Raw genomic sequence first — 22,343 nt, 5'->3', positions numbered from 1 at the left:
ATATTGATGCTGCTTTGCTGTGTGCTTGTGCCCACGTGCACCGGATACGTCATTTCCTGTATTTTATTGTTAATTTTCTGTGTTTGAAAGCCGGTTCTAATTGACCTGGTCTTTGATAGAGAAATTTAACTTACTTATATTTATTATTTTTGTATGTGTGATAATTAACATTAAAGTTTATTTTGTACTTTTATTTATGGGGTGAGAGATTCTTGACGTTCGCTTGATGCCTTGTGATTTGGAAGACATACTTTTTACTGTCATTCCAGTAATTGTCTTTAAATTAACAAGCTGCTACTTGAACCTTTTTCCTTTTTATTATCCATATCAAGAATAAGCAGTATTTGGTGGTGCTTTTACTTTTTGTGTGTGTGTAGTTTTTTCTTAGGGGGTAATTAGGTTTATTTATCTGTTTGCTTATTTGTTTAGTGGAGGTGCTGGGGACTGAACCCAGGACCTTGGGCTTGCTAAGCACATGCTCCGCCTCTGAGCTCTACCCACACCCCCTGCTGGTGCTTTTACTTCAGTCGCATGTGTCAGTTGTACTTCTCACTTTTTTTTAATTTTAACCATTTTATATCCAGATTAGTTTATTATAATATTTTTTAGAATTTATTTTCTGATGTTAATGGTTTTGCAGATTTAATTTTTATAACCATATTAATTTCAGTGGTATAAATATGACTCAGTGTTCACAGTGCTTATGCACCTGCACCCTTGTTTGGGGATTACTTTGATTAATCTCTGTGTTTGCTGGAATAGGAACAGTTTAGCACGCTGAGGTAGTGAGGTATGTGGCTGACATGTTTCCAGCTTAAGACTATCTTTTTTTAGCCTTCAAACACATATAGCTGGCTCTATACTTTTTGAATCATAGTCATTTTTCCACAAAATGCTGAATTTTGTTAGCTGTAGTTGAGTTATCTTGATCATGTGCTGGAGTCAGCAGCGGGCACCTGGTCTGCTTCGGGGGCTCTGCTCCGTCTGTGACCTGGGCCCTGTGTTCTCAGCGTGGCCTGCCAGGAGCCATCGGCCACACTGCTGGAGCTTGGTGTCGCAGACCGCAAGACTGAGGCCGCCTGAGTTTTGTTCCTTTGCAGATAATCCATTTGTTCTTTTCAGATTTGTGTAGAGTGTTTACTTATGTACTGAACTGACAACTTTGAACGTGCAGTGTCTGGGTGTTTGTCTCCGTTCGGCGTATCCGGTCCTGGGGAGGCCTTGTGACACGCGTGTCCTGGCACAGGGACAGCAGGAGGCTGTGCGGCCACCGTCTAGACCCCCGAGACCCTCGCCTTCTGTGTTCTCATCTCCCTGCGATGCGCTCTGATTTTACACGGCTGCTTTTATTTACCTCGGTCTTAAAAAGGAAGATTCCGCGACCTCTTAAAAGAACGTGAACCAGAATTTCTAAAAGGGCCTGTTCTTGCAGCAAGTGAGTTTCAGGAGGAGGAATGCACTCCTCTTCGGACGGTCTCCTTGGCCGCGCGTTCTCGGCGTGCTCTGCTCTCACGCCTCACGCCCCTGGTCTGTGCTTTGAGCAGGGGAGCCTCGGTTTTGCTTGCAGGTGGGATCCTTTGCCCTTTCTGGGTTTTCATGGCTCAGTGAGGTTTTCCAACAATTTATATTGGCCCATTTCTAAAACACGGGAGGGGGCATTAGATCGCCCCCTCTCTTTTTTTCCTTACATCTCATGTTTCCTTTAGATGGCTTTGCCTTGTATTTTAAGTCTTTTGAAATATTTTTTCTTTTTTTCATTAACCAAGAGAAGTACCGCCCTTTGAGTGATGATCTAGCCCAGCATTAAACTTTGCTGTGACGTCTGGAAGCGCAGCTCTGTTCTCGGTTTTCCTTCTCGAGTGCGTGCTCACCAGGGTCTGTGATACCGGAGTGTGAGTGGTCCTTCCCTAACCATGGGCATTTCCTCGTGTCTGTCTGTGCACAAGCACTCAAATCAGAATTTCCTGTCTTCCTTTTTTTCACTTTTCATTCATTCATTTGTGCATGCAGTGCTTATTAAGAAATTAGAAGTTAAATTAAGAAATTGTAAGAAATTGTATCAGTGCTTATTAAGAAGCACTGTGTGCCTGCCACTGTTGAGGGTATTGGGGACGCAAGATGGCTAACAGAGGGTCCCTTCTCTCAAGTCCAGCATCTCCTGGTGGAGTGGGCCTGGTGCCTGTCTAGCTGAGCGGCGTGCTGCCCGGGGATGCAGTGAGAGGTGTGGCTGAAGTGGGTCCTTCTCAAGAGGCGATGTCTGAGCTTGGTCTTCGGGACTGAAGAGCATGTAGGAAGGCCTTCCCTCCTCAGTGCTTCCCCTGCTCAGCAGCAGCGTGGCCAGTGACTAGAGAGACACTGTCCTGTGCTGGGAGTGTACGTGGTGTAAGAAAAGCGTTACTTTTTTCAGCAAGAAATGTAGTCATCTTACTTTTAAGATTAGGTAGTTCCTTATTTTAGCTCTATTTTTCTTCAGTTGTTAAGTCCCAAATAAATGTTGACACTCAAAATTCAATGAAAATGTTTTGTCCACGTTAGATAGCTGAGTCATTCTTAGTAAGAGAGGAGCAGCCAGGCCCAGGCCGGCGGGGAGCTCATTGCCCTCTCCAGAGGCCTGTCCCGGAGTGTCCAGGCCGCCGGGCTCCTGCTCACAGGGGTCCAGGCATTCACAGAATGTCTCCCTTTAAGCCCACCTGCCCCGTTTCTCGTCATACGTTTTCTGAACATTTGTTACTCAGAAGGCCGAGTACCTGAGACTTCTGTTCTTCCAGACTGCACTTTCTGCCTTCTCCCTGGCCAGCGTTTTCTCTGCCTCACACCCTCGTGTCAGGAGGCTGGTTGCCCCCCGGAGAGTGGCCCCACGACCTCTACTCGAGGATGACAGGTGTAGCTGATCACCGTTTGAGTACATTACCTTGCCTCAGTTAGCATGGAGTATTTTCTTCCTCCTCCACTCTCCGTGGACTTGAAATCACGTGTGAATCAACTGGGATCTGTTGCCATCATCTGGTAATAATAATTTGACCAAAATAATGTTTCCCACCCAAATCAAAGGAAGATCAGCAGTTTGAAAGTGCAGTGTTGCGTCTTGTATAAACTCCAGCCTACGTTTCACATTATTCCTGGTCATGCCGTCAGTTCTGAAGAGAAAGGAACTGTGGATAATGAGTTAGAAGGCTGACAGCCCCCCTGATGCGCTGATCAGCAGTAACACCTCATTTCGATTTCGAGTGTGCTCTACCGGATTACCAGTTAGGCGCAGCTGAGCGCGGAGTATTAACACCGGCCCTGTGTTTCTCAGAAGAGTGATATTTATCCACACTGTGTGGCTCTCCTGAATTTTTTTACATTTTGCTCTCCAGCGAAACTACAAACAAGATGTCAACAGCTTATGCGGCGTTTGCAGGAGCGGGGCTTAGACACACCTGCACTGGGATGCCGTGCTGTGTCTGCCTCCGCGGAGGCAGGCTGCATCTGGGGCTTCCTGGGGGATGGGCTTAGCGTTCACACACAGATGTTTGTGTGCAGCTTTGTTTTCATTGACCTCAGAGACCAGTGCATAGGAAGTGGTTCTTGCTGTATCTGAGCACAGACAGCATCTGTGTGGGTGATGTTTCAGCTTTGAGTTGTCACGCAGATTATATCCGTTTGGGAATATTCTTAGTGGCTTAAATATCAGACCTGGTGTCTTCTGTCCCAGCCACAGCGAGTTTATTTTTGAGTGTCTTTAAAGTCCATCTATTTTGTAAATCTGAAAACCTTCATCCAGAAGTGGTGATGATGGTAGCCTGATGTAGCACAAGTTGGAGACTTCTTGTGGCCGACAGACAGCATCCAAGCATCCGGATGCACCACATTCTTGCTGTATCCTTTGTCTTTCTTTATAGTAAAAAGCCGTTTCTCCGTGTTGTACACCAAGCAAAGAATCCTAAGTCAAGAACACCCGCCTGTGTTTCGGAAAGTTGAAAAGCATGGTTTGGTGACATTTTCTTCCTTGGATGCGTCTCGTCCAAGGTAAGATCTGTCCTGAAGCTGTAACTTTCTCAGAGCCTGCTGTACAGAATTTTTAGATTAAGTGGCAGGTGAGGTCAGAAGATGATCCCAGGATGTAGGTGGAACACCAGGTCCCCCTGGAGGTGGAGGCATGAGAGGAGAGGACTCGGAGTCCCTGCTGTGCCGATCCTGGGGAGAGTGTCCCGCATGGAAGGAGGCAGAAAATGTGCCGAGGACCCCGAGGCGCCCGGCTTCCATCACTGTGGGGCTGCCGCCAGCTGATGAGAACAAAGCAGCAGAGACCGTGTCCCCGCGGCAGCACTTCCGCGTCTTGATCTGATGACAGTGTTCTCGTTAATAATGTGAAGATGACTGTGGCCGCCAGAGAAGTCCTGCCCTCACCCCCTCCAGGCCCAGCTGCAGGGAGTGGGCTCAACGGGCAGCCCCCAGCTGTCAAGGCCATCTTCAGCTTCCCAGCCCCGGTCATGCCCCTCCCAGCACGTCCCCAGCCAGTGACTGAGCAAGGCGGTGGCACAGGGCCTGGCCGTCTCAGGCTCGCGGGCCCCCCCTGATGGGCCGTCCGTGCTCTGGAGCTCCTGCACGGCTCGCCAGCTCTGTGCGGTGGTCTGGGGCTCCCCGGCCGACCCTGCCGCCTTGTTTCTCTTTTACAGACGCTGCTCCCCAGTAAACCGTCGGCCCTCTCAACTGCACGCAGGGCCTGTTTCCCAGAGAACCCAGCCTGCAACGGTTATCAGTCATTATCAAACGTGCTGAACTAGCCTCTGTAGTGAATGTTTCAGGAAAGCGAAAGTATGAGTTAAAGAATCACAAAGCTTTACAGCACTATTTATAACAGCCAAGGTACAGAAGCAACCAGCGTCCATCAACAGATGAGTGGATAAAGGAGATCTGATGTAAATACACACATTTACTGCAGCATGGATGACCTGGAGGGCACTGCGCTGAGTGAATGAGTCAGAGAAAGACAGACCCTGCATGGTGTCACTCATATGTGGGATAGAAATACAACAAACTGGCGGAAAAAAAAAAAAAAAAAAAAAAGAAGCAGACTCGCAGCTATAGGGAACAAACTCGTTGTTACCAGTGGGGAGAGGGAGTCGGGGGAAAGGGTTATTATGGGATTATGTGAAATCATGTGTGCGAAACTTTTGAAAATTGGAAAGTTCTATAGAATTTAAAGGACCGTTTGTTTAAAATAAATAAATAAATAAGTAAATAAGTAAATAAATAAATTTTGATTGGGACAGAAAAAGAATCATAAAACTTAGACCTGAGCAGAAGCTTTCTCTCTTGAGTCTGGAGACCCCCACCCATCCGAGCTGTGCTTTTTCAGGGCTCAGAGTTGCTCGTTTGGTTCGGCAGTGACCTGACTGCTGAGACCCTCGTCCACATCCTCAGCTCCAGGCTCTGGTCCCCTTGGACCAGCCTCCTTGCCTGTGACATTTTCCTGCAGCCTCTGGGTGGCGCTCTGGTTCTCACTGCCTCCTGCGCCTTCTGTACCTCGCGGGGCTGTTCTGGTTGACCTGCTGGTGGGACAGTGCTTGCGCTGGTTCCTGTCACTATATTCTGTGGAGGGCTGACTTTTGTCTTTCACTTCTTCTGATTTCCTTTTAACATAATGGAACTTGACAAAACACAACCTAGTTTTCACATTTAGACCCTCCTGTGTGTTATCCACCTCCAGTTCGTGTTGGTGTGTGTTGCAAAGGGAAGACTTTTTTTTTTTAACATTTTTTTATTGATTTATAATCATTTTACAGTGTTGTGTCAAATTCCAGTGTACAGCACAATTTTTCAGTTATACATGAACATGTATATATTCATTGTCACATTTTTTTCTCTGTGGGCTACCATAAGATCTTGTATATATTTCCCTGTGCTATACAGTATAATCTTGTTTATCTGTTCTACAATTTTGAAATCCCCGTCTTTCTCTTCCCATCCCCCACCCCCTTGGCAACCACAAGTTTATATTCTATGTCTGTGAGTCTGTTTCTGTTTTGTATTTATGTTTTGTTTGTTATTTTAGATTCCACATATGAGCGATCTCATATGGTATTTTTCTTTCTCTTTCTGGCTTACTTCACTTAGAATGACATTCTCCAGGAGCATCCATGTTCCTGCAAATGGTGTTATGTTGTCGGTTTTTATGGCTGAGTAGTATTCCATTGTATAAATATACCACATCTTCTTTATCCAGTCACCTGTTGATGGACATTTAGGCTGTTTCCATGTCTTGGCTATTGTAAATAGTGCTGCTATGAACATTGGGGTGCAGGTGTCATCCTGAAGTAGGGTTCCTTCTGGGTATATGCCCAGGAGTGGGATTCCTGAGTGATATGGTAAGTCTATTTCTAGTCTTTTGAGGAATCTCCATACTGTTTTCCACAGTGGCTGCACCAACCTGCATTCCCACCAGCAGTGTAGGAGGGTTCCCTTTTCTCCACAGTCTCTCCAGCATCTGTCATTTGTGGACTTTTATTAAATGATGGCCATTCTGACTGGTGTGGTGTGATACCTCATTGTAGTTTTGATTTGCATTTCTCTGCTAGTGATACTGAGCATTTTTTCATGTGCCTATTGATCTTTTGTATGGGGAAGACCTATTTTGATCCCCCCTCACCCCACGGAGAGCCCTTGCCTTTGTGCAGTTTACACTCGGGCGGACCCACCCCATCTGGCATTTGGTGTTTGGCTGACAGGCTGTGGGTTCTCCAGCAGGAGGCACCATGGGGCCCACTTGATTTAATACTGAAGGTGCTTTGTTATTGGCATCAACTTCCCCACGTCTCCCAGCATCTTTTTTCTAACTGGTTGTGCATATCAGTTGGCTGTGAGTATTTCTCATCTTTAAATCAAACAAATGTATAGACACCTGGTGCATCCGGAGGCTCCCCTTTGACTTGTGCACACTTGCTTCTGGTTTCTGCCCCGTTCCCCATCCTCACCTTCTGAGCAGGACCTCAGCGCACCGGTGGCGGCGCAGGGGTTTCATCTCGCTTCGTTTTCAGCTCTCTCACCCAGGATCTCGTAGACACGCCTTTGGCTGCTGCCCGTGCTCTATTACCACCCAGACCCTGCCCCTGCCCTCTAGACCCATATGTCCGGTTGCCCAGAAGAGCATCTCCGCTAAGATAGTCCTCTGACACCTCAAATTCCAGGATTTCCAGAACCAAACAACATGCTTGAATTCTAGGATTCCTTCTGGATTCAACATCTTGGATAAAATTCTTGCCACCTATGAAGCCCTTTTTAGCAGGGCCAGGGGTGTCATTCTTGAGTCCCCTGTGTACCCAACTTGTGTCCATCTTGACAGCTTTATCTCCCGGATGTCCCTGCTACAGCTTCTCCTCTTTGTCCTGCTCACCTTGGTCCAGGCCACTTCATTCCTTGTCGGAAATACTACCATCGCCTCTTCTTCGAGACACCTTGCCTGTCTTCTCAGCTGTCTTAAGTTCACCTCCAGCCGGATCCTGCTCTGGTGAGAACATCCGCCCGCCCTCGCTGCCTCTCCGGGCACGTCTCCTACCTGCTCACCACCTGCCCGCTGAGCTGACGGCCTGCTGCTGTTCCTTTAAGTCACCAAGTCTTCCTCTTAGCCTTCTCACATGATCCTCCTCTGTTCCAGGTCTCCTCTCGGCTAATTAGTTGGTTCTGTAAGTCTCAGTGCAAGTGTCCTCTTTTCCAGGAAGCAGTTCGCAAAGTCCCTGCTGAAGTGAGGCACTTTCCCCGTCGCCTGCGTAGCGCATCCTACAGACTGCAGTCAGGCTTCTTTTTTTCCCTGAATGATACTTTCCTTGCTGTCTCTCTTGCCCACGAATCATGCAGCCCTCAGAAGTAAAGACTAAGTATTTCATTCATAGTTATTTTATTTCTGCATTTCAAATGCCAACCTTGGCACGTAGTGTGTAGATATTTTTCACTAAACGGGATTTGGCCTGTGTGTGTGTGTGTAGGGGTGTTTGAGTACATGTCAGTATTATCACGTAGTAAAACGAGATTTAAGATACCTTTTAGAATTACGGGCTTAAAAGACAACAAGCCCACATGTTCTCGGGGAAGTCGAAAATGGAAATATGTTGGAGAGAATTTACTTCAGTGGTCTTCAGTATGTGATCAACTATGTACTGCCTTTAATCTGTGTAATTAGAGACAATCTGGGGTGGTTGGTTTAGGTTTTCCTCTCTGTAGACATGTAGTGTGAATGGCTTGCAAAAAAGTATATAACTAAATACATTTGTATTTTATGTTTATCAGATTTTGAAAAATTAGTTCTTTCAAATTATACAGCATTTTTTTGTTTGTTTGAGTTTTTCTTCACCAGGTTCAGGGTTTAAAAATGCCCACGTGTTTTAATGTATTTTAATGTAAATGTCGTTGCTAATTCGGTGACATTTAAGGAAGGACAAGGTATATGTTATGTCAGTGTGAACATAGGACCGTAGCAGAGATCAGGATTACCTGTGAAAGTCACAGTTCCACAGGGAGGAAGCAGTCCAAGTTCTTTCACTGAGTATTAATTGAGCATCTACCGTTCCAGGCATGCTCCAGGCACTGGGGGTACTTCGGGGTGTTCTGGTGTCTGCGGGGCTTCTACTCAGCCAGGGATGAGGACCGTGCAGACGCTGGGAGAGGTGATGGAGAAGCGGACAGTGGTGCGGAGCCAGGCTCCTGCAGACAGAGCGCTCAGCGGGACCCGTGTAGGGAGGTGACATCCTGCCTTTGCAGCCACCGTGTTGTGGCTCTTCCAGTACAGGTTCCTAGACGCTCCTTTCCTGTCAAGCGGGAACAAGTGAAAGACATGCACGTCTACGGTGCTGAGCCCGTTAGAAAGTTAAGACCAAACCGAACCCCGAGCTGGCCCGAGTGGTGGAGGCAGTGTTTCCATAGCTACCTGGAGAGATGCTTACTCAGGAGATCTGAATATAAGTTCCTTACCTTAATCTTTCAGAATGTTAGACTAGGAGGCTAGAGAAACCTAGAATGAAGATTTTCACAGTAAAACAGTAACACACTATCAATACCAAGAAATGTATCTTGGATATTCTGCGTTTTGAAAAAAAGGTGGTTGCAGAAAAAAATACAAGGATCTTACAGCCCAAGAGTGACTTGCCAACACTTGCTCTGGAGTGAAAAAAAGGTCTCTTTCATTGCTTTGGGTCTTTGGGGGAAAAGTTGCTTTCATGAGCCAAATACTCTTGTATATTGGAAATTTGTTCTTTATTGTATCTACCTTGTGGAGTGGGGAAAGGTTCATAACTACAATCCTAAAACTTATTTTTAGCTATTAATTTCAAGTAATTCTTGCCACCAGTCTCACTTCCTTATTCTACTGCATAAGCTCTCATTCTCTTTGTTGTTCATCTTTCTTCCCGGTTCTGTTTCTGTCCAGTGGTGTTGATGGAAGTAGAAAGTGGAGGGTGAAAAAGGAGAAACCTAGAGAAACTCTTCTTGTAATATTTAAGCAGTGGCTGTGATTTAATTAAGATACAATGATCACTAGTTCTTTTTTTCCTTTTCTTTCTTGCTTCCTTTTAGGGAGAATTAAAGTTGGAACAGTAATCTCTTTAAAATATTCAGGAAAGGAAGCTTGCTTGGGGCAAGTCAAAGAGACTGTCCCCTACGGGTCCAGGATAAAGGGCTATATTTATGTTATTACAAACAAGTTTTTTTTTTCTTTTCTGCATAGAGGTATATAGCATGTACCATGAGCTATCATGAAAGTGTGTAATGCCATTTGTTGTTTAGTTTCTCTTTATATCTTATTAATTTTTGTTTGTTTGTTTTGTAGAAAATACTGCAGTTTCTACCCGAACGAATTTTCTTTCGATGGCATTACCAGAGTATAGGTAAGAACAATTACAAAAATTTTTAAGTAATATAGATTTCTTCCCATTGTATATGCAGTAATGTTTAATATAATCAACACCATCAAGATTGGTTACAACAAGGAATATTAACAAGGATATGCTGATTAAAAACTGAGACAAGTCCAGCCTGGACTTTGGAGGAAATTACATTGTCTGTGTCTTGCTCTAAAATTGGTTCATAGACCTGCAGCCTTGCCTGCAAGCTTGTTAGAAATGCAGATTCTTGGTCCCAGCCAGACCTGCCAAGCTGCAGTCTGCTTTTCTAATAGAGTCCCAGAGAGGGGAGGGTGTAGCTCAGTGGTAGAGTGTGTGCTTGGCATGCAAGAGGGCCTGGGTTCTTGGCATGCATGAGGTTCTGGGTTCATCCCTAGTGCCTCCATTAAAAAATAAAATAAAATAAGTAAATAAAATAAATGAATATATTTATTCTTGTGGTATATAGAAACAGTGGAATATTACTCAGCCATAAAAAAGAATGAAATAATGCCATGTACAGCAACATGGATGGACCTAGAGATGATCACATTAAGTGAAGTAAGTCAGGCAGCAAAATACAAATATCATATGATATCATATATATGTGGAATCTAAAAAAATGATACAAATTCTATTCACAAACCAAAAACAGACTCACGGACATAGAAAACAAACTATAGTTACCAGAGGGGAAAGGGCAAAGAGGGATACATTAGGGGTTGGCGGTTAACAGACACACATTACTATACATAAAATAGATAAACAACAAGGATCTACTGTATAGCACAGGGACAATCTTTAATTTCTTATAATGACATATAATGGAAAAGAATCTGAAAAGAAAGAAAATATATGTATGTATATGTATAACTGAATTGCTTTGCTATACCCATGAAACTGACAGTGTAAATCAACTTCACTTCAATAAAATTTTTTTAAATAAAAATAAATAAATGAATAAACCTAATTATCCTCCCCCCAAAAAAAGGATTAAAAAAAAAAAAGAGAGAGAGTCCCAGAGAATGCCTGTGCACATAAAGTTTGAGAAACATTGATCTGGAGTATTTTTCTTAAATTGCTTTATGCTTATATCTTATTCTTCAGGTCTTTGTCATTGACTCGGAATTATTTTGCTTGAATGTTTTAGGATGTGGCAGCGAGAGGGAACTTGCAATAGAGCAAGTTCCCATCACTGCCCTTCTGTCCAGTTCTTGACATCCAACAGCGTTTCATCTCCATTCTATATTCACAGTACAGCTGGCGTAATTTGTGGTATTGATTGTGAATTCTGCCTTCTCATTAAAGGGCTTGGTTTAGTCCTTCTGCCTTAGAAGACTCTGACATTTCCTCCAATTTTTCTACCTTACCGGATGATCATATTTGAGGAGAGCATGACCTTATTACAGAAGCTTCCCTATTTGATCATTCGTTCGTTCAAATGTTTATTGAGGGAGAGACATTCATGTACAAAGTTCAGGGACAAAAGCAGAATATCTCGCCATGCTGTATTATGTAAGTTGATTGCCTAATGGGGATTAGATGAGAAAAAATAATTACAGTGTGATTGCTGCTATAAAAGGCATACAAAGTAGCAAATGAGAAAAGTTGAATAATTTTACTCAGAGAAATTGAGGAAGGCTTTGAAAGGTGATTCCAATCTGAGCCTTCAAAGGTGAGTGTGGAGAGGGCTTTCTAGGTAGGAGATTAATCAATATGTAAAAGGCATGGAAACTGAGAGAACATGGCACCATCAGTGGATATACCGAAATTCCAGATCCTGAACTTAATTTAGGATGATTTATGTGAAAACTCCGACCCTTATATAAATGGAGTTATATGTTACAAGTGTCGAAATGTAAAGAAAGTAAAGTAAATATACTTAATAAATCTGTTTAACTGAATGGGTAAATCGTTATTTTAGGATGTCTTGGTCTTTGAGTCCTTCAAACACACAAAAGAAGTTTTTCTTAAAATGTTAGCGTTGTTGACAGCATTTCTGCTTAACTGATGCTTTGACCCTCTGTATTTAAACTGAAAATAAAAAGTCAGATGTTAGGTATGATTCAGAGGAACATCCTGGGAGTTTGCGATGCTCCCAGGTGTGGCAGCAATGCAGGACAATGCAGAGTGACCGCACGCGGTGTTTGTCTGTGTCAGTTAGAATCCCTCACTTTTGTTTATGTTGTCTGGAGGAAAGCCGTCCTCAGTTTCTTCAGATGGTACTTCAAAAAGTCTGAAGACTCGTAGGCCCCGCTTAATGTGAATAAACTTATTAGAGCTACGTGTGGAAGTTAATTTACCACTTTGTGTTGTGGGAACTTTACAGATCTAGTGGGCAGTGCGTAGTATTACCTAAACTCTGTCCAGGTCCTTGGGGATGGGATAAAATTGCTGGTACAAGTAGCTTTTGCACTCAGTTTAAGAGTAACTTTCTGAGAACAGTGACTTTGAGCTCAGGACTGCAGAGCACTGGGTCTTCTGAGCCACAGAGAGGGCGGGTGTTGGTTTTCTGTTGATCTGCTGTGTAGACGAAGTCAGCTCTGTAACTCGGTCAGGATGAGTCCTGTGTCATGGCACTCACGTAGGAGCCTTTACATACAAAATCATTCTTATTATTGACTTGTGTGTACTTCATGCCTGAATCACACAGGCTCTTTTCAGATAGACAGAGTTTTGCACGATTTATCAAAGTGGGTAGAAAGTGGTGTTTAGACAGGTCCACGTCTCTTTTATCGTGATCTTCAGGCTCGATGTGCATTGGAGTCAGAGCTTTTCAGATTTTAGAGTGGTAGTGAGGCGCGTTGGTGTATAACGAACATGAGCACAGCATTAACGTCTGTACATACCCCCAGGGGTCTGGGCAGTACCTGGAACCTGGAGTGTTGTCCTTCCTGTAGCCTAAGATGTAAGCAGGCGTCCTCAGTGGGAGAACTTGGCCCACAAAAGCCTTAGTCAGTTAGTCCGGTGTTGCCACCACATGAGTTCAGCTCAGGTCAGGTCCTGTCCGCTAAAGGATTACACAGAAGAGGTTCCGTATTCATAGCTTTTTGGATTTTGAGTTTGCAGTAGGGGATTGTGGACTTGTAAGTCTACACATTTTTTTTTTAACATCCCTCACTGTACCTCTTGCATTCTTTCCAGTGTGTTTGGATCTGTTAAAACTGTTACTCTCTGTCACTCAAGGTCTTGACCAAGTTAGTTATAGAAAGGAAGAAACCATGGGGAAACACCAGGTTTCGAAGGGAAGGAACGTGCCTTCGGTATCTCCTTAGCACTGGCATCTTGACTTCTGCAAAGTCTCCGAGGCGAGGGCAGGAGGCTTTTCACAGCACTGGGCAGTCTGGGCACCTCAGCTTCCTTACTCCAGGCTATCTGCACCCTGGATGTCTAGTAGTCCTCACCTAACAGGGAGAACGCTGCTGGGTAAACTTCTTAATTCAGTGCTAATTGGGGCTGTCTGGGGCCAAGGAACCCTGAAATACTAGGTTAGCACCTTCAAGTTTGGTTTTCACACCACTGATGCAGGCTACTTCCTGTCCCACAGTGCAAATGCTTATTACTGAGCAGAGGAACCTAAAATAAGAGCCACTCCTATATTCTGTGAGTCTTAGAAGCTCTCAGACCCACCCGTTAGCCACATTTTATCCTGAGAAGGAAGGAAATAATTCGAAGTATTAACTGCCACAATGTTTGAAGTCTGTTTCTTATCCTGTCACCTGGTTTTGTCTGTTTAGAGAGAGACATTCTATTTCTCTTAAGACTGTTTTTAGAGGGAAAAAATAGTCTATAAGGTTTTTCAGGCTGGGTCCTTGCTGTGCATCATTGAAGGAGGAAACATATTTGAACTCTGAGTTTTGCGATGTGAAATGAACACTGGATCATTATTCCAAGCATCTCGAGATACTGCTTTAAGGATGTTTGGAGGGTAAGGAGATTAGGGAAGTGGCTGACCCAGCACTTGCCAACTCTGTGATGTGTGTGTTGACCTGCTCCTCAACTGTTTGCAAATTTCCATTCCTTATTACAAATGGAAAAATTGTTTTTTGAATTTTTCCTGAAGTCACTTTTAGGCCAGTAAATCATGGTGGATAAACGTGGCTGCTTGAAGCCTTATCTGTGAGCAGTACCGAGAACTGACAGGAAGTGAGAAGATGACAAAGAGTGGCACATCGGCAAACCGGGGATATTTGGTGCAAGGGCAGGTGGTAGCACCTCTTAATATGCCCATGAGTCATCAGTACAGGATTTAAGTTATACATGGGTCCACTTTAAGAAGGTTTCCTCTGTGATGCCCTGTCTCCCAGGTCCTCTCCCCGGTACCCTCACCACCTCCCAGTTCCTCCCCCCGGTACCCTCACCACCTCCTGGGTCCTCTCCCCTGCACCCTCGCTACCTCCTGGGTCCTCCCTCAGATGGCCTCACCACCTCCCGGGTCCTCTCCCTTGTGCCCTCGCCACCTCCCAGTTCCTCCCCCTGGTACCCTCGCCACCTCCCAGGTCCTCCCTCCGATGCCCTTGCCACCTCCCAGGCCCTCTCCCCTGCACCCTTGCCACCTCCCAGGTCCTCCCTGCGATGCCTTTGCCACCTCCCAGGTCCTCCCTGCGATGCCCTTGCCACCTCCCAGGTCCTCCCTCCGATGCCCTCGCCGCTTCCCAGGTCCTCCCTCCGTTGCCCTTGCCGCCTCCCAGGTCCTCCCTCCGATGCCCTCGCCACCTCCTGGGTCCTCTCCCCTGCGCCCTCATCACCTCCCAGGTCCTCCCTCCGATGCCCTCACCACCTCCCGGGTCCTCTCCCCTGCACCCTCGCCACCTCCCAGGTCCTCTCTCTGGTGCCCTCACCACCTCCCGGGTCCTCCTCCAATGCCCTCACCACCTCATGGATCCTCCCCCCCACGCCCTTGCCACCTTCCGGGTCCTCTCCCCGGCGCCCCCGCCATCCCTGCTCTTTCTTCCCCTCCTTCCCACTTTGTGCTCTGCCGTCGTGGAGCCCTCTTCTTGGGTTAAGCAACAGCCCTACAGCCTCGGCCTCTGGCTTTTACCTCCTTGGCTACTGAAACCTGGGTTTTCACTGATTCTCCTCTGTCTCCTTCAGGATGGAGGTGAGATCATGGTCTTTCTCTCCTTCAAGGCCAATTCCGTACCTCATCCACCACCCGCTGTGCAGAAACCTCTCTCCTTTGACTTTGCTGCCTGGTCCCTCCTGGTAGCTGCCGTGTCCTCTGATCTTCTGCTCATGTCCCTGTGTAGGGAAGAGTGGATAAAGGCAACTGTGCATAGGCTACAAGTTAAAAATGAAAATGTTGGGCCTATTTCAAGCAGGGGAAGGCCTGAGCATCTCTGACGGTCATGCACAATGAGCAGGAGAAGGCATTTCCGAGACTGCATTGCAGGGTGATGGATTTGGCCAATGTCTGGGAGGAGTGCTGTCTGTGTAGACTTTATCCCGAGTCTCTGGGAGGTGAGGCGTCTGTTGGCCCTGCCCTGCATCATGACGCACTCCTAGACATAAGGGAGCAAATGTTGCACTGGGGCAGAATGGACTTTGTCTAAGAACAGATGGACGCGGAGGCAAGGGACAAGGCCCTCGGTGGAGGAAAGTGTGAGCTAAGTAGTCCCATGACCGCTGTGACCCGGGCACTTGAACCTTAGCTGTGAGAGAGCCCTGGCTAGTCCATGCTGACTCTAGACCAAAAATCGCTGGACATGGTGACGGCAAAAATGGAGAGAGGACGGCACTTTAACGTCCTTAGTTAATCACAGGCCGTTAGTCATTGAGTGCCGTAACCCAGTCGTGACAGTGGTGAGTTTCCCCTGGGTCAGGGGGAGGTGTCAGAGAAGCACTGCCGTTGTAAAAGGTCCCTCAGAAAGCTGGCGGTCTCATTCCAGCTAATGCATTCCTGAAGTGCCTACGTTTCACTGACACACGTGTGCCTGTCCTCGTGGACCTGCCGCGGCTAATGGGGCACTGGCCCCAGTTCCTGGTGCATCTCTTTGAAGTACTTTGATGGAGTACATGTGACTTGATATCCAACTTTAAAATATTGCACAGAACTTTTCATCAGGAAATCTAAATACTTTTCTCCCCTAAAAATTGGGAAAAAAGTTTCTCTCATTTAATATATATTTCAATATATATTAAAATATATATTCCAAAATATATATATTCCAATACATTTTTATTTTGAAAGGTTACTTCCTTTTTGAGGTTAAGATCTCATTTAGATATGCAATGGAATACTGCTCAGCCATGAAAAAGAATAAAATAATGCCATTTGAGCAACATGGATGGACTTCGAGATTATCATAGTAAGTGAAGTAAGTCAGCAGAGAAAGAAAAATACCACATGGTATCACTCATGTGGAATCTAAAAAAATGAGGCAAATGAACTTATTTACAAAACAGAAACAGACTCACAGACATAGAAAACAAACTTGTGGTTACCAGGGAGGAAAGGGGGTAGAGGGATAAATTGATAGATAAATTGATAGATTTGCAGATACTAACTACTGTATGTAAAATAGATAAACAGCAAGTTTATACTGTAGAGCATAGGGAACTATATTCAATATCTTGTAGTAGCTTATAATGAAAAAGACTATGAAAACAATATATATATGTTCACATGTGACTGCAACATGTTACTGTACACCAGAAACTGACACAACATTGTAAACTGACTATACATCAATAAAAAATATACATGTACCCATCAAAAAGATCTCATTTAGATGCTGCATATGGTGTTTCAGTGTGGTTGCCACGCCATGCCCGTGCAAAGGTGTGAACACACCTGCAGAGTAACGGGTAACGGCCTCGTGAGAGAGGCCTTCTCATCACAGCAGCTGAGCACCACGGCTGCAGCTGGCCGTGTAGCTCCGCGTACATCTCGCTTCCTCTCCTCGGCAGTGACCAGAGTCCTCCGCTGGGTGATTTATTGGTGGACCGAACCCATAAATGTGGTTGTCCTTGCAGGGAGAGAAACATGCTGTCCTGAATACTTGTAAAATGTTCCTATAAAAATGTTTTGTGAGCAGTCATTTTATACTATTTTTTCCTTTAGAGATTTTAAAAAATTACTCATTTTACGCTGACAGAGACATTTGCACGTGTCCCACTGAGGGCATTTGGGTTACCTTAAATGTCAGTCATTTTGACTCTTTTAAAAGAATTTTGAAGAGGTTCATCCTTAAAATAGTTTTTTAAAAACATCTCTCCTGTGATATTGCTTTGCTTCTGAAGGTCAGCCTTCTTCTTTTTATTTTTGAAAAATGGTATCTTTTGTCATAAATAAATTTTCTTCCTAAAACCAGTATTTAAAAAATAGATCTTAAATATGCATTCATATGCTCCATTTCTAATTCATTGTTTTAAACTTTCAGGCTCAACTTTAAAGAAGCTTCTACACACTGGAAATTCTATTAAGGTATTTATTTTAGATGAAAGTGTGGCATTTTTCATTACTTTTAAACTTATTTATGCCATAAAGTGACAGAATTAGACCATTTTGAAAAAAAATCTTTAAAAGCCATTTAATTAGTTTTTATTTTTAGTTGAGAAATTATATGCGAAGTATTGTTAGAGTTTTTGTTCTTCAGTCATGATTTATTGTAGTAGACACCTGAAGTATTATTAGGAGAAAGCGGCTTGGGATTTGGAGTTTGGAGTTCTGAGTTCTCATTTTGATTCTGCGGGGTGCGGCCAGGGAACCACAGCCAAGCTGCTAACTGCCCCAGTTTTATCGTGAGAAAAGAGAAGGGGTTGAACCGGTTCCTTCCTAAGCTTCAGAGTTAACGTGCCTGATTCTGTTCATCCCAGTGATCTTGATGTTAAGATTATAGTTGTCTCTGAATTATTTTTGCTATTTTTGAGCTTTGGTTGGGTTGGGGCGGGGGAGAGCAGCAGAGCCTTACTCTTAAAGATTTATTTGCAGCAGATCTTGTAATTTAGGTTGAAATTAGCTTATTTTAATGTATCTTTTATAATGACAAGAGACCACTGGGCTCTGAGATATAATAGCCCTAAAACGTAAGTGACAAGAGAAGCCAGCCTGGGATGTGTGTATCGTGGGAGATAATTCACTTGTAGCTATTTAATTGGTGTGTGTGCTTTCAATAAGCTAATCCATTTTTGGTTTTAGACGAGTTTAAACAATCCTAGCCACTCAGTCTTGATAGGTTCACTATCTCTTACCTGCTGAAAAAAAAGAGGTGAGCTGTCCCTGGCTTCGTGATAGTTTCTGTATTGTGTCCCTCCTGTTTAATGAATGGTCCTCTAGCTAAAACTTACCAGGTTGTTAGCTTCCACTTATTATTGGCTTTATTTATATTTAATTATCTTAAATGCAGTTAACAAAAAATTGGAGACTTGTGATAGAATGTTGTGAAAACTTCTGTCTTGTTAAATTTACTCTAATTTGGTTAGATATTCATGGAGCTCTGCCTTTTTGTGTCTGGCGCTGAATAGCATTGCGTCCTCAGCAATGTCACCACCCACCTCACCTGCTGGGGAGAGGAGGACAGGTGCAGTGGGCACCCAGGGCAGTGCCGGGCCCACGGGCATGTCTGGGAGGGCACCGCGGGTCCACGGGCGGCGGGGCAGCACTGTCATCACACGGGTGTCTGTCTTGGTGGGTTTGACTTCAGTGAGGAGTCAACCAGGCTGTTTCTCCCTCCCTCCCAGTCTCTCCTTACCTTTCCTGCAGAGCCTCGGATTTGGCTTGGACCCTGGCTCTGGACGAATCAGAGATCAGGTGGCCCCTTGGTCGCCGGCATCCAGAGCTCAGGATGCCCTTCAGCTGCGTCTGACATTCCTCTCATCTCTTTTGCTTATTGGACTTCTTTTATTGACCTCTTCTTTTTAGCCGTTTAGGAATCTAAAAACGGAGGTACCTCTGTTTAGAAATTCCAGGGATGGGATGACATTGAAAGTAAGCGCCGAGGAGGGAAAGGGCACCTCTGCCCACATTGGGGTTTTCTTTCCGGGATGCTGACGACTGGGAGCCGGGCGCAGGCGCGGGAGAGGGCCATAGGGACTGGCAGGGAAGCCAGGCTGCCCTGTCCCACGGAGCCAGGTCTTCAGGGTCCTGCTCAGCGCCAGGTGTTCTGATTTTCAGGACCGTCGTACATATATGCACAATGTCATGAGACGACAAAAAGCATTTCCAAAGCGCAGGGTAGATTTCAGGGAAGATGATCTTTGCGTTGTTTTCAAGGGTTGATGATATGGGCCATCACCCGAAGGGGTGAAATACAGCTCACGGGAGATATTCTCACAGCTCTTACTGTGAGCCGGCCAGTTCAAACTCACTGACTCTCACTCCGGTGCTTTGTGGTGAACTCTGCCATCGCCCCGAGTTTAAAGTGAAGTCACGCGGTCCTCCCTCTACGGCGCACGGCTCAGCTAGGAACCCGTGTTGGTGCCAGGGCTCTTGGGCCCCAGGGCCCCGGCTCTCACTTTCGTGCTGGATTCGGACGTCCTTGCTTCCTGGTCGCTAAGGGAGGAACTTGGTGCAGGACTTGAGTAACGCCTCTAACTGCACTTCTCCCCTCAGAACCAGTGCCACGTTGCGCCGCACTTCCACAAAGACGTGCGCGTGTCTAATTTCGTGGCCTTTCATTTTGTTTTAGATAAGATGTGAAGGGATCAGGCTGTTTCTTCTGTGGCTCCAAGCACTTCAGACGAACTGTGCGGAGGAGCAGGTGCTGATTTTTGCCTGCCTGGTGCCTGGGTTCCCAGCCGTCGTGTCGTCCCGCGGGCCGTGTACACTGGAGACCCTGATCAACCCCAGCCCCAGTGCAGCTGACGGTGAGTGACGCCCGCCGACCCTCCAGGTGCAGAGTCCCCTTGAAGTTACGTTGAGGGATCCCCTGGTCTGTCCTCGTCCTGAACAGAAACCGTGACTTCATCGGTGGGCCCTGAAGAGGGCTTACCCCTGTTGGCGCTCACAGGGGATCCCTGCACACATTAGGATTGCCAGGGTTGGGGTCTGTTCTGTGTGACACGTGCCAGGAGAGGTTTACGGAGGGGTGGGGACAGGGCAGCAGGGAGGGGACGAGCGTTGGCAAGAGCAGAGACCCAGGGTCCGTCTGGGGCGTTCCTGTTGCTGTTAATGAGACGGGGTCTGCACCCCGAGCGCTGCTTGTCCTCGGCGCTGCGGGTTTCTCCGTGGGCGCTCAGCTCTCACCCGGCGCTCTTTGGCCAGCTGTGTGTTTTCATGGGGCCTCCGTGGGAGGACAGCAGTGGCCTCACGAGACTATTAATGGCAGTCATTTGTGCCCTGTGAGTTTTCAAGGAACTTGCCCATCAGGGCCATTGGTTCATTACTGCAGCTCACCTTGTTGCCCAATGCCAGCTGTTTGATCTTGGGCGGGCCAGAGCGGAGGGTGGAAGGGAGAAGGGTGGTCCAGTGAGCGGGTACTTCGCAGGCACCCGTCCCACGTGTCCCAGCCGCGCACTCCGCGGGCACCGGCTCGGCCTGCAGGGCGAGCAGGGCGTGGATACGTGTGTTTTGATGGAGGCCGTTTTTTAAAGCCCTCTTTAAAACTCAGCTTCGCTGAAAGAACTTTCATTATCTCTCTCTCTCTGCAGCGAAGGTGCGTCCAGAAGAAATCGCCCCACTCCTGCCAGCCGTACCAGGGGGGGAGGTTGCTGAGGACCAAACATGCTTTTTCCTTCAAATACTGTTGAAATACATGGCTATCCAGGTATGAGCAAAGTCAGAGATGATTCAGTGGCCGTGTTCTCAACAGGAGAGAAAACACGTTGCCTCTCTTCTTCCTGTTCGTCCATCTTTTATGTTTCTACTTTTTCTTTGAGGTGATTTGATGTGATATTTCACTAAACAGAGAACATGTGCCAGGTCACTTCAGCAAAGACCAGGCGTACATACTGTGTGTGTGTGTGCGTGTGTGTGTGTGTGTAAACTATCCAGGTCTCCATCTCTCTGTCTCCTTTGCTGTCCCTTATTTCATATTATTCACACAGAGCACCGCCCTTACAACACGTCTGCTCACCAAGTGTGTGGGAATTCTCTCCCGCCAGTAATTCCCCGTGGCCCCAGCTGAGTGTCTTGCAATGTAACTCAGTTCTGACGCATCCTTCCTGGAGGGAGCCTCAGGTGTCACGGGACAAGACTCGGTCCTGTCTGGCTGCTCCCACCCCATTCAGAGGCCAGTCGCAGGGAGTATGTCCCCAGGTTCCCCACAACTACTGTCCAACGTGGCTACAAATCAGAGGGTCCCTGTTCCCTCGTCAGGTTCAGTTAGTTTTCTAGAGCAGCTCACAGAGCTCAGGGAGGCCCTGTTTGTAAAGGGTGTGATAAAGGACAGGGCGAATAGCTGATGGAGATACATGGGGCGAGGTCCAGGAGGGCCCGAGCGCAGGGTCTCCCGTCCCTGTGGCCCAGGTGTGGACCCTCCTGGTCTGGGGCTGTGTTCAGCCTGGAAGCTCCCTGAGACCCTGGCTGCTGGGATTTTTTAGGGCGCATCCTTGCGGGGGCAGGATCAGAAGTTAACCCCGCTTCCTGCCCCTCTCCTGCTCTGGTGCCTTGGGGTGGGGTGGGCAGAAGCTGCAGGTTCCAGGCTTCCAGTCGGGCTCCGTCTTTCTGGTGACCGGTCCCCATCTGGGCATCCTTCAGGGTGCCTGGTGCTCTTATCACGTAGAACATGCAAGGGTCTGTAGAAGTGGATGCTCGGACATAGAAAACAAACTGTGGTCCCCAGAGGTTTCCAGGAAAGGGGTAGGGGAGGGATAAATTAGGAGTTTGGGATTAACAGATATATACTACTGTGTATAAAATAGGTAAACAACAGGGACCTACTGTAGAGCACAGGGAGCTATGTTCAGTTTTTTTATTTTAATTTTAATTTCTTGTAATAAGCTATAATGGAAAAGAATCTGAAAAATACACATATGTATGTATACGTATAACTGAATAGCTTTGCTGTACACCTGAAACTAATGTTGTAAATCAACTACACTTCAATAAAAAATAACATCAAAAAGAAAAAAAAGAACTTACAAGAGTTTTAGGAGCTCTGTGCCAGGAATAAGGGGCAGAGACCAGTATGGATCTTTTCTGTTATCTCAGAGTGTTTACCTGCTTTGGGCTGTTTGCTGCCCCACTGCCCAGTTCTCTCTGCTAGTGAGACCGGGTGGGGGAGCAGCCGGCCCAGAGGCAGAGGGATGGTCTGGAATCCACAGAGCAGGGGGAGAGGAAGGAAGCCCACAGGATTACCTCCTCCTGCCTTCAGCCTGGGCCTGCTTTACGTCACCTGCTTCTTTCTCTTATATTTACCCGCTGAAAAGAGAACTGAAGTTGTTAGCTTACAGTTTCAGTAGGGGACTTTTGTCTCTTGGTCTCTGTTTCTGAACATTGATATGATTCAGAGAAAAGCTACTGATCCTTTCCTCCCAGCGAACACTCCATTCGTCCCCGAGCTCCTCCAGCGTCGTTCAGGCTGCATCCTCCCCTGCACAGCCCGGGCC

General features: G+C 46.3%; 1 protein-coding gene across 5 annotated transcripts in view; it reads left to right on the top strand.

Moving 5' to 3' along the window:
• The window catches only part of RALGAPA2 (Ral GTPase activating protein catalytic subunit alpha 2), a 264,651-nt gene that overhangs the window by 40,055 nt on the left and 202,253 nt on the right, over positions 1-22,343 (top strand). For 4 of the 5 annotated variants that reach the window (XM_031434392.2, XM_064475925.1, XM_064475924.1 and 1 more), the window contains exons 4-7: positions 9,803-9,860; positions 17,237-17,280; positions 19,484-19,661; positions 20,445-20,560. In XM_031434392.2, the coding sequence (XP_031290252.2) occupies positions 9,803-9,860; positions 17,237-17,280; positions 19,484-19,661; positions 20,445-20,560 (396 nt within the window). Of the gene's footprint in view, positions 1-4,005; positions 4,012-9,802; positions 9,861-17,236; positions 17,281-19,483; positions 19,662-20,444; positions 20,561-22,343 lie in introns of those variants that run through there. The other variant, XM_064475926.1, reaches the window with a different exon arrangement.

The sequence above is a fragment of the Camelus dromedarius genome, chromosome 18, assembly GCF_036321535.1.
Source record: "Camelus dromedarius isolate mCamDro1 chromosome 18, mCamDro1.pat, whole genome shotgun sequence".
In the NCBI taxonomy this organism is placed as follows: domain Eukaryota; kingdom Metazoa; phylum Chordata; class Mammalia; order Artiodactyla; family Camelidae; genus Camelus; species Camelus dromedarius.
This window is presented reverse-complemented; position numbering and strand designations above follow the sequence as displayed.